At 36.4% G+C, this 12777-nt stretch overlaps 1 protein-coding gene across 18 annotated transcripts in view; it reads left to right on the forward strand.

Moving 5' to 3' along the window:
- Window positions 1–12777, forward strand: part of PTPRD (protein tyrosine phosphatase receptor type D) — a 541446-nt gene that overhangs the window by 313666 nt on the left and 215003 nt on the right. For all 18 annotated transcript variants that reach the window (XM_061132759.1, XM_061132767.1, XM_061132761.1 and 15 more), the window contains exons 5-6: window positions 7913–8101; window positions 11722–11832. In XM_061132759.1, coding sequence (XP_060988742.1) covers window positions 7913–8101; window positions 11722–11832 — 300 coding nt within the window. The remainder of the gene's footprint in view (window positions 1–7912; window positions 8102–11721; window positions 11833–12777) is intronic.

The following is a 12777-nucleotide window of genomic DNA, read 5'->3' on the forward strand; positions in this document are numbered from 1 at the left end:
ACAAAAAAAATGGTAATTATTGTATCACCCTTGCCTACTTCAAGCAACCCTAGTAAGTCTCCAGTGGTTTCAGTGCTTCCAATTATTAACAACAAAGCTTTGCTGTCCCAAACATTTAGTGTTATTTTTTAAGTTTGTTTTGGGGAACAGATTCAGTGACAATATGATTTGTTTTATTTGTTCTGTTGGTTAATCAAAAAGCCTAAAATCTTGTTCAGAGTGAGAAATGAGGGCTTTTTACTGGCTTTTAAGAAGTTATTTGGCATACATACCACCTTCTAAATTCACTTGTATGTCTGTATAATCCCTGTTTCTTTATGATTCCTCTAGAAAATTTTTTCCATTTAGTTTATTGCTGCAGCTCTTGTTATAGCAAGCCTTACAGTCACTTGCTTCTGTTCTATTTAAATCTTTTGTGGGAGCTTGGGATAGAGGAAGTACATATAAGCTGGTATTTTACTAGATGTCAGGCGCTAGTGCCAGGCAGTACTAGGCATATTTAATGTATTATCTCATTCAATCTTCCAGTCTATGAGTTGGGTACTATTTTTACTCCCAAAGAATCTAATTATCCTACAGATACAATTAAAGCACGGCAATATAGAGATTCTCTAGATTACTTCATACCCAATGTCTGACCCAGTCTTTGCACAGAGAAGGCTTTCAATAAATATCTGTAGAATGAATGGCAATCTATTGGCTGTCCAGTAGATTTTTGAAACTAGTAGTTCAGAAGGTCTTTTTCTTTCAGTCTAATACAACTTTCATAAATCTGGAGATACTTTTTGTTTATCTTAAGACTAATATATATTTACATTTTTCAAGTGGATTTTTTCTATCTTAGGTAGTACTGTTTCTCTAACAGGTGGCCATGAATTTCAACACATATAAAGGGTGTATCATTTATTTAAGAAAATATTCTTCATACTGTCCATCTACTATTTGACTTAGGTTAAGAAAAACTTACCTTTTGCAACTCTTTCATCCTTCAAAAAGAAAAAAAAAAATAGCTGTGCTTCTGTAACATTACAAGATAAATACCTAAAGCTTCCAGATATCCAGTCACTGTGAAAAGTTTGATCCTGAAAGTGAAAGAAGACCCAGCATCTGCCTTACATGCGGCTGACTGATTCACTTGAATGTTATCATTTGTTTGAATATCAAGAATCCTGTTATTCTAAAGATAGGATAGCACAGTAGAGATACACATTCTATTGTGTTCTTTTGAGTTTCATTGTGTTCACACTTAAGGTTTTTATGTGGTTGCCCTTTTGACTTTTAGATACTTAAAACCAACATAAGAAGGAAGATTTCCTATAAAATCGGGCTTCCCTGATGAATCAGATGGTGAAGAGTCCACCCTACAATGCAGGCGACCTGGTTTCAGTCCTGGGTCCGGAAGATCCCCTGAAGAGAAGGGCTACCCACTCCAGTATTCTGCCGTGGAGAATTCCATGGGCAGAAGAGCCATGGGGTCACAAAGAATCAGACATGGCTGAGCGACTAGCAATTTCCCTTTCACTTTCCTGAAAATTAAGAAAGCAGGATCTGAACCGTGTGTTTGCCAGGGCAGCAACTGCACTAATTTAAAGAATAGCCAAGCATAAATTGCACCTCTCAAACAAAAGTTGTTTCCTAATTAAATAAAACCTATGACTATAAAAATGTGAATTAGTAATTATTCTGTGAATTTGTAAGTTTAGTACTACTTAAGACACTATAGGTGCAGTGATAAAGAGTCCACCTGCAGGTGATACAGGTCTGATCCCTGGATCAGGAGGATTGCCTAGAGAAGGAAATGGCAATCCACTCCAGTATTCTTGCTTTGGAAATCCCATAGACAGAGGGGCCTGGTGGGCTGCATACAGTCCATGGGATTGCAGATTTGGACATGACCTAGCAACTAAGCAATGAACGCTGCAAAAGATAGTTTTGCCTCTTAGATTATATTTAAATTGGCAAGACCAAATCTATGTCCCCAGAACAATTAAATAACGATTAACTGTTTAACAACATGCCACTGAGACTTCCCTGGTGGTCCAGTGGTTAAAACACCATGCTTCCAATGCTGGGATGGGTGGCGGGGTGTGTGGGAGGTGGGTCGTGTTTGTCTCTGGTTGGGGAATTAAGATCTCACAGGTCATGTAGTAGCCAATAAATAAATAAAGTTACTTTATAAAAAATGTGTTGTTTTTTTTTTTTTAAGAAAAAGGTGCTGTTAAATAAATCCAGTAGAAATTCAGAGATACCACATGAATGAATGCAGACATGGTTGTCCAAATTTCCTAAACATGTCTAATTCCAAGTGATTATGAATACTGTAATGGTCAAAAAGGAAATAACATGTAGCCATGCCCTCTGTGAGTTTTGAAAGCATTTAAAGAGGAGCCGTTATGAACTGTTTACTCTATATTGTCAATTACACCTAGACGATCAATTGTATTTGGCACATCTTTTAATGTCTTTTGGAGGAGCATACTGTTGATATAAATGACATGTTTTTTTCCTTCCTAAACGTATTTGCTATAAATTCATAAATTAGAAATGTGGCATCATGGTAAATAGCCCTTTACTGAAAAAAACTTCAAATCATTTGGGACCAGAGTCAAAGCACCTGCCTGATTGAATTCATTGAGTCCTAGCAAAATTAGGCAGGAAGAACTGCTTCTGGCCACCTCGGAAGGAGGCTGTGGTCTTAGCAGGCAATTCAGTTTTGTGTTTCCTATCAAATAAAAGAGATTGAGTGTTTGCAGAATTGGAGCAAAAGCAAAGCATCATTAAAATTGTTTATAGATGAACAATGAAAGTAGTTTGAGCAAATTATGCAAAAACTATTACTTGATCATCCACAGATATCTAAAGCATAATTCTGTACAAAAAAAAAAAAAATAGACTCTTTTCCTCTCATATTCCTTTCAAGTTTTGGGGAGGGCAAGGGTTTTTAACAGAAGTTCCACAGCAGTGGGAGGTTAACTCTGAAAACTGCTGATGTTCATTTTTCTCTTTCCTTAATGGAACCAAAAGTTTCATATCAGCATGTTTCATTAAGACCCCAAACAAATTCAAAGAATGTGCTATATCTCCAGGTCTATTATAGCTGCCATTCCAAACAAAATATGTATGACTTCTATGATTCACTAAGCACAAGTATGTAGTAATCTGCCCTTTAATGGCCTCTCAAAATGACAGACGGAATGGCTTTGTGAAGGTCAAGTCTGATTTAAATTGTTGATGAATTAGTAGCTAATTCTACATGATTGAATATTAATATGGAACAGTGATAAGTAAGGCATTTTAAATCTTAATGAGCACTTTAATGAATAGGACAAAATGTTTTTCTTTTCAACTCACGTAAAAGTTTAAAGCTACTAACATAATGACAATTTGTTAATTTTTGATTTGTATTTTCCTGTAAAAGTTCATGTGGTTAACATATAAAGGATATTCGGTTTTTCTTTTCTCAAGTTTCTGGTACCATACACTTGATGATCTGTCAAATTGAAGTTATCAAATGGCCAAGGCAGTTTTATATAAATCACTAATAAATGTAGAGATGAAAAGAAAAAAAAAAACAATTAGCATCTTCTAAACTACGCCCACTGAGATAAGCATACCAATTAGAAATTTCATTATTTCTACCATTCATTTTATGTTGAATACTGAGTTTTATTGCCAAATACCTGACAGTCAGATTGGAAACAAGCCACAACTGTCAACGTGTAACAGCTCTGGCTATGTAAATCTGTTACATAGTGATGTTTCTCATGAAAATTTAATGAAGAATGTGCATTCAAAGGAGTTCTGTGCAAAAGGGGGATGGATAGAATTTAATTACCCTTATTAAAAATAAGAAAGGCGCTCTCTTTACATTTTCTTTGTGATTAGTATGCAAGAATCATTATCTTTGTTGTGCACTTGTGTATATGGAAAGGGAGCTCTGGAGTGTTCCTTATGAGCCAAGAAGGAAAAGCAAGGTCATGCAAATGTTTTAGACTGCTTTCCATAGGGCACAAGTCAGTTTTGTCAGCACTCCCCAAGGTGAGGTCTTCATTTCTTACAAATGGTTATTAATTTTAAATTTCTTCGCTAAGAGCCTTTAGTAAGTGGCTCAACAATCACAAGTCTTTGACACTTGCCACTGATGGGTATATAGAATATTGGCATGGTTTTCTAGAGAGACAAACTTGTTGAAGAACAGTAATGACGTAAAGCAGTGTTCATGCATGCTGTTGTAACTAGTAGGTAGATGCCAATGGAGGAACTCAGTGCCCTGGGAAAGACAGGAACAGCTCAGGAATCCCAAGATAATTGTTTTATTAACTGAAGTCAGTTGCTTTAAATATGGAAATTGACAATAACAAATTCTAAGAGCTTTTTTAGAAGCTCATTTCTAAGTAGTTAGGTAGGTAGTTGATTTATGGGCACTTGAGGTAAATTATTTTATCCTTTGAAGCATTCTGGACCAATGGCTGCCAAGTGAGGTGTTTAATAATGTAATGTGTGTGGTGCAGTGGCTTTTGAGCATTTTTCTTTTTTTTTATTTTCCCTAATAACATTAAAACTAAGCTTTAGATTTACAAATACATTGACTAAAACTTTAAAGCCATTAAAAAAAAAAAAAAAGCCAGATGAAATTCAAGTGTAATAGAGTATTAAAAGTATCATACCCTAATTTGCAAAATACTCTTTACCTGATTTGTAATTTTAAACTTTACTTGGAACCTTGAAAAATCATCTTGAAATTCCACTCTTAACCACTGTTTCTGGCACTTGTCCACTGTAGATGTGGGTTTGGCTGGCAGTGTACAAGCATTCAAATAAACAGAAGGTATTGCTGCTTCCTCAAAAGAGCCATGTCTTTCAACTTAAGTAAAATGTATAATAGCTCATCATAGTTAACTCTTTTTTAGTCTCTGGCCATGGGACAGGAAAATATTCTCTTGTGAATCCATGCATCAAACCCAACTGCTTCAACTACTTTTTTTGGACTTTTCGTAGATCATGCTGTAGGAGAGCTAGAGTCTACTTTTCCTGTTAACCCCTGATTTTCTCTTATAGTCACCCGGGTTTAATGTTCAGGATACTATCCATTTCTTGGGAGCTTTATTCTTTCGTAGTATTTTGACATTCTTTTACTATTCACGATGAAAATCTCCCTCCCTCGTTATGAACTATTCCTCTGATGAACTCTCTACCATAAGTAGTTTTGTACTACATGTAGTAGAAAACTTCTTAATCACTGTGATATATTCGTATTTAGGCTTGGGAATCACAATTTTCTCAAAATCTGTCAGTTCAGACTAGCTTTATGGGAAGAGATTTGGATACAAGTGAGGCATGGAGAAATTTGTATTGTAGAAGGATAAACTGAGGAGATAAATTGGATTACCTGGTGTCTCAGACAGTAAAGAATCTGCCTGCAATGCTGGAGACCCTGGTTAGACCCCTGGGTCAGGAAGATCCCCTGGAGAAGGGAATGGCTACCCACTCCAGTATTCTTGCCTGGAGAATTCCATGGTCAGAGGAGCATGGTGGACTATAGTCCATGGGGTCATAAAAAGAGTCAGACACGACTAAGCAAATATACATATATTTAAACAGTATTTAAAAAACACAGGACAGTGAATCTAGATACTTACTACTACAGTTAATCTGAGGAGGAAAAGATTAAGTCTATTTGAGTGAGTTTTGAAAAGCTTTATAATGAATATGATTTTGATTGTGTGGCTTTCTCGACACAGATGGAGTACTCATTGGATATGATTTGTATGAGGAATGATGAGAATTTCAGTGTGGGCAGAAGAAATGTTTCCTCTGAGGAAGGTTATCCATGAGAGGCTGAGAAAGATGGGTCCTGATTTTAAAAGACTTCACTAGCCAGATTTCGCAGATTTGATTTACCCTTTAAGTATTGAGACAGTAGACAAGGTATCAAACACATAGATTTGATCAGCAAGGCAGTGGAATCATCAAAATGTAACCTTTTCCTTTGAAATTGTGCAGGTTTAGCAAGACACTGAGGATTATTCCAGAAATTGTAGGGGACATCCAAGTGGAAGATGGGTATCATGTCTGATTGTTTCTGTTTGTCTCACTGGTTGTTCTTTTGAGTCATTTTGTAATTGGTGGCTGATGACAGTTCATCAAAGGTCATGAGGAAGTGATGATTACATTAACTCCAGGGCCCAATGGAAAGTCAAAATGTTTCATAATAGTCTTCAAACAGCCAAATTCTAATGCAAATAATTATTGCCCATATAACTAAAATGCCTTCAATGCCTCAACAGAATATACCTTTCTGACACTGACTGGTCATGTAGGATATCAATGTGGGTCTTACTTGAGGGACTTAAGAGGACTTTAGTTTCTCAAGATCTAAGATATGGAGAAATTTTGGTTAGGGATAGGGAAATGGCAACCCATTCCAGTATCCCTGTCTGGAAAATCCCATGAACAGAGGAGCCTAGTGGGCTACAGTCCATGGGGTCACAAAGAGTTGGCATGACCTAGTGACTGAGCATGCATGCAAGGGAGAAATCAACTTTGGATGAGTTGAAGATTCAAAATTGACCTGCTTCAACTGTTTAATGACTGAAAGTGGTTTAGGCCTTTGGAATGGAGGAGGGTATTCTCTCACGCTAAGGAATGAATGTTTCCCTGTTGCACTCTTGAGTTGCTTTTGTTCTTTTCTTCTTTTGTAAGGGAAACTTTCAGATACTTTTCTGACTAATTAAAACTCTCTACAGAGGAATTAATTCAGGTTGAACCTGTACTTGGGTAAAAAAAAAAAGAAATACATAGAGTTTTACTTGAAAGTAAAAAGAAAACCATAATAGACTAAAATAGGAATAGCTTAGCCCAGCTAACCTGCTTGTTCTCCATGCCCTCCTAAAACTAGCTGTGCTACATCAGTGATTTCCCCTCAAGGAAAAGTTTCCTTCTGAGTCTTTGTACTTCTGATGTGCCTTTCTTTCTGGCCAACTTGACTTTCCTTTAAGAATTTTCCACAGTTTGTTGTGATCCACACAGTCAAAGGCTTTGGCATAGACAATTAAGCAGGAAAAGATGTTTTTCTGGAACTCTCTTGACCTGACTCTTGAGAAATCTGTATGCAGATCAGGAAGCAACAACTAGAATTGGACATGGAACAACAGACTGGATCCAAATAGGGAAAGGAGTACGTCAAGGCTGTATACTGTCACCCTGATTATTTAACTTATATGCAGAGTACATCATGAGAAACAATGGGCTGGATGAAGCACAAGCTGGAATCAAGATTGCCAGGAGAAATACCAATAACCTCAGATATGCAGATGATACTACCCTTATGGCAGAAATTGAAAAAGAACTAAAGAGCCTCTTGGTGAAAGTGAAAGAGGAGAGTGAAAAAGTTGGCCTAAAACTCAACAGTGGATGAGATGGTTGGATGGCATCACCGACTCAATAAACATGAATTTGAGTAAACTCCGGGAGTTGGTGATGGACAGGGACGCCTGGCGTGCTGCAGTCCATGGTGTCTCAAAGAGTCAGACACAACTGAGCGACTGAACTGATACTGATTCTGACTTTCCTAATGGCTCATTTCATAGCTTTCTGTTGGTGCTCACTGACCTCCTCAGACACACGTTATATAATGACTGCTTCCGTGCTGCCAGAGAACTTGGTTCATCTCCTGGTCATGGTTTTTAATCACGTGTTTGAGCTATTTGTTAGGTTTTAGGCCTCTTCCTAGACTACACTCCTCTGGCTAGGAACAACATTGTTACCATACACTAACCTAACAGTGCAAGGCTACTTGGATTGTGTTAGTTTTTCAACAAATGCTAAGTAATGGGAAAGGTTAACCATCAGTACCTCTTGAATCTTGGGGATCTGCCTTCATGACGTGTTTGTATCACCTTTTGTCTTGCAGAGGATCAAATTCCCCGGGGCTTCCCTACTATTGATATGGGCCCACAGCTGAAGGTGGTTGAGCGTACACGCACCGCCACCATGCTCTGTGCAGCCAGTGGGAATCCGGATCCAGAAATCACTTGGTTCAAAGATTTCTTACCCGTCGATACAAGCAACAACAATGGCCGTATTAAGCAGTTACGATCAGGTAGGGTCTTGTTACTGTTTCCATGATCTCCTAGAGAATTTTAATTTTTCTTTTTAGTTTTCTCTCTATTTTTATTTTAATTTTATTTATTTTTATTTTTTAGGTATTAATTTTTCTCCCTCTTCTCTTTCTCTGTTATTTAATGTGTTGTCCACGTCTGTGATGTCATAGCCTGTTTCAGAGTCTTTCTTCTCTTCTCCGTGTTTTGCAGCTTCTGTTTAATCCACATTGCTCACTGCTGTGACTGTATTTTTGATAATTTTTTTTTAGTTTACTGCTCTTCTGCAGTATTTGATGGATCCATTTTCTCCTGTTTCTTTCTATTTCTCTGTTTTCTTTTGAAACAAATTTATTTCAACATTGGACTTCATTCAAAACTTGTAAGGAGTTCCAATGGTTATATCCATTAAAAATCAAAAATGTTCATATTAAACCCTGAAATGATTCCGTTTTATTAAAGTGTGTTTCTCTGTCTTTTCTACATTTTAACTCATCAAACTACCAAAGTTTAGTAAGTTTGGGCTCATCTACTTTCTTTTCACTAATACATAAAACACAGAACTGTTATCTCATAAGTATCCAGATGTATTTTTTGTAAAGTCCTTTACAAAGTACCAATGAAAGGAGGGGATTTTTATTAATCTTATTATAATATTATTATAAGTGAGTATTTTGTACACATTTGCCACAGTAGTGTGCGCCCACACTAAAGGTTTTTGAACCCTCCAGTGACTGGATCTACAGAAGTCTGCTTTTGGTTGGTGTAGACTCCAGCTTTTGCTTCTCTTGCTCTCTTCCTCTCTCTCTCTCTTGCTACCTGTTGCCCTTCCTCCCTCTCCCATCCCCACCCCAAGTTTATTCATTTGCTCTCTTTAGACTAAAAGTAGAGATAATTCTAAATCTGTTAATTTTTAGAGCCTGTCCCTAGGTAATTTCACAGGGATGTGTACTAGTAAGCTGTTTACTTTGGCATGGGTAGTAATATTGATAATATAATTCTAAGTTGTTTAACTGCCTGTCTTCCCAGAATTCTCAGCTTTTGACCTGTCCTGTGATGTTAAAGCGTCTTGTTAACTGCCTCTTTTGCTTGTTGTCAGCAGAATTGTGTAGATTAGCATTCTGTTATTGTAAATAAAGAATTAATTATTCACCTGTAACATAGATGATTTAGTATATAAAGCTTTAACTCTGAAAAATTTGTACCAAATTATAAGGAATATAATAATATTTTTATGCTGTCTTTCTTCTCTCCGTATTTAAATCTCCAGAATCTATTGGTAAGTGCTTAGTTCTGAAGCGCACTTCACCCCCACTAATTTCCATATTCAGATTACTATTATTATTATTAATAAAATGCATGGCATGCATTTTACTAACTGTCAGTGTAGACACAAGATTTCCTTAGCGGCGTGCACATTCACACATCCACGGAACTGTTATTGTAAGAACACTATGTAGAAAAATAAAATAATACACAAGTTATATCACACAAATGTAGCAATGTAAGTAGTGTAAGATATATCAGTGAACAGTGTTTGTTTCTAGTTAGTCTTTAGTATTTCCTATAACAGTATATATATATGCATATCTATATATATACTTAAATAGATTAGCCAGTATTTTCCCCAGTTATGTCTTTAAAAATATTGTTTAGTTCTTTTTTTTTTTTTTTTTAAAGAATATGAGGCATATAAGATATAATTCTAACCCTGTATAATCCCAGACCTAAGAACTCATTTGCTTCTCTGATAAAGGCAATGCTGCCTATTGTGGTCTTTACCCTCTGTGGTATAATGCAACTTGCTTTTATGATCTAATAATACTATCTAATATATTCCTGTTTTACCAGTATAGTAATTCAAGTTTCTTTTAAGACCTTATTTAATTCTGTAAATCTAATTTAATTCTTCTCCCCAGCCCTAGCCTCCTTCTTCTCGTACTAATGCTTCTTCTTTCTAATCTTATTTGCATTCATATTATCCACCCAGGTGGTACACCAATAAGAGGTAAGAGTGCTGAACTAACGTTCACAGAATGATCTTGCTCATTCTTTCTGTCCTTTCATCACTCTCATCTTTGTCCTGTTTTCAAAATCATTCCAATAATGTCCATCAACTTTATAATTTTCCTTTGTACTGTTTTGTTATGGTGACTCTCATCTTGTGAGTTTTTCTTTTCTTTTTCCTTTTTCTCTTTGTTTTGTTCATTTCTTTCTTTATGAAAATGATTCTTTAAGTTGTGATATGCTTCAAAGAAAGCATATCCAGGTCTTTAGACCACAGACCAGTCACAGCGTACCATCTGTCCCTCTTTTTTTCCTTTTCTTCTTCTTCCTTTTTCCTTTTTTTCTTTTTCTTTTTTCTTCTTTTTCCTTTTTTTTTGTCCAACTGGAGAAAAAAAAAAAAAAAGATCATTTTTTTTCTTCCTTAGCTGTTCTTGTTCTGGACCAAAGTCAAGATGGTCTGGAGAACAGTGGCAGACATGCAGAAGACAGCCTGGAACACCTGCTTTTTGTCTTTATCTTTCAAAAGGTTTTTGCTTTTGTTCTTCAATTCTTTTTTCTCTTACTGTCTTAAAAGTCAAAGAATGACTCCCCCTTCCACCTGATCACACTCGCCTACAACCTGACAACAGTGCTTTTTTCCCCTCCCACTTCTTTTTTTCTTGGATTACTCGCCTCTGGATTTTTCGAACTTCTGTCCTTCAGGCTCTGGAGACAAAAGGTGCTGAGTATTCTTGGTGGTATGTGGTATTGATGGTTTTTCAGACTTTGACTCAGTGTGCATTTCTTTTATAATTCTTGTTTTGTATTTTTCTTGGGGTTTTGTGACACCACACTGCTAATCCCACTGGTGGATTTTGATGGGTGTCTTAGGGGATCCGTCTCGAGGTCCTCAAGCAGTGGTTGGTTGGCTCTCCGGGCTGGCATAGGCCGTGCTTTTTAACTTTTTTAAAACCTTCTAATTCAATTACTCTTTGTTTTTCAGCAAATGTAATAAATGATTGTAAGTCGTGGCAAACTGGTCTTACTTTTCTTAAAAAATCTGCATGTCTTAAGGGAGTTTTGTTTCTTTAAGTAATATTTTCATGATATATAATGACTAATTTTAATTTTTTTTGCTTCATGCAGCCTTTTTTGTGCTTGCTGCGTATTTTTGGCTTTCTTCAGCAGAAGACTTTCTTGAAAACCCGGCCTGGTTTTTTTTGAGAGTACCTCTCTCTTGCGCCACTTTTGCTACCAAAATGAAACAAAACAAAAACCAAAAATTAATCTTTTGTTTGATTTAAAAGCCATACTTCCTTGAAGCAGTCTCACCCATCTTCATTTTATTAGTCTAGGAAATAAGCGTATTAATTATGAGTAGAATTCTTGCTTGGGAAAAGATACGTTTTTATTATGCTAGCGTTGATGATGTAAAAAATTTAAAAAAAAGAAGAAATAATCTCTGTATGTTTTTCTCATCGCATCATTTCTGTCTGTGCACCTTAGCAAGAGATTGAATCGACGTTGAGCGGATCTTCCTTTGCAGGGCTTTTCATATTGTTAAGAGGTTTAGCTTTCTGAACTGAGAAAGCCTTCTCTGACCATCTCTTTGGCAATATATTTTATATCCATGCAGGAGCCCTTCAGATTGAACAGAGCGAAGAATCTGACCAAGGGAAATATGAGTGTGTTGCCACCAACAGCGCGGGCACTCGCTATTCTGCCCCTGCCAATTTATATGTCAGAGGTAGGAATGACGTAACTGTGGCATCGCGTGTTCATTCAGGCTCAGGGGGAATTTAGATATCCACAGGGTCTGTGTGACTATGTCAGGATTTAATCAGCTGATGTGCTAATAATGACAGTAGCTGAAGCATTTTAGTGGGTAGAGAGAATTAAATATTTTAAATACATGGTTAAAAAAAGTGGACCACTCGAGTAAAATCTATCCTGAGGCTTGAAGTTTGTAAGTATATTTGCATTTTGACATCTTGATTATTATTTTAAGTGCATTGATTGAACTGTGTTTTGCATTGGTTTGAGGTTTTCTTTTCCTTCTCCTTTTTTTCTGTTGCTGTTACTCTTCTGTTTCCTTATCAAACCCTGAGATAATTGCTTGGTGTGCCACTAATCAGTTCTCTGTGCAATTCCAAGCATAAAGGTGCTTATGTCTTCATGACCTCTGCTGCAAAGTTGTAAGGATATAACTGTTAACTTATAAAAAAAGAAATAGGTGCTACATGCAAGTAGCACAGTTGTATTGTTGTCTTCTTTTTTATACTTATTTATAAACACATAGTATTATGTGCATATGCCTATGCGCACACACACACACACACACACACTCACTTTTCTTTTTAATTATTCATGTTCTGAAAAGTTTAATCTCTTGATTGCCAGGGAACAGTGATTATATTTTAAATCATGATATCATTGTCCTTGGGAGAAGAATGAATGAGGATACATCCATATTTTCTTAAAAGTATTAGAAATGATTAAATTTTGAGCTTATGAATGGCTGTTCCTTTCATTTCAACTAGAAAGAAGTACCTCTTCTTCCCTGGAGTTCTCAAAGCTGTTTCCTGTACTTTTATTGTCCAATGAAAGCGCTCTTATTCCTGATCTCCATGCCTATGAATAACCACAAAAGGTGTGGGTGGGGGGCGGGGATATGTAAAAGACAGAAAAGGCT

Source organism: Dama dama, chromosome 29, assembly GCF_033118175.1.
Source record: "Dama dama isolate Ldn47 chromosome 29, ASM3311817v1, whole genome shotgun sequence".
NCBI lineage: Eukaryota > Metazoa > Chordata > Mammalia > Artiodactyla > Cervidae > Dama > Dama dama.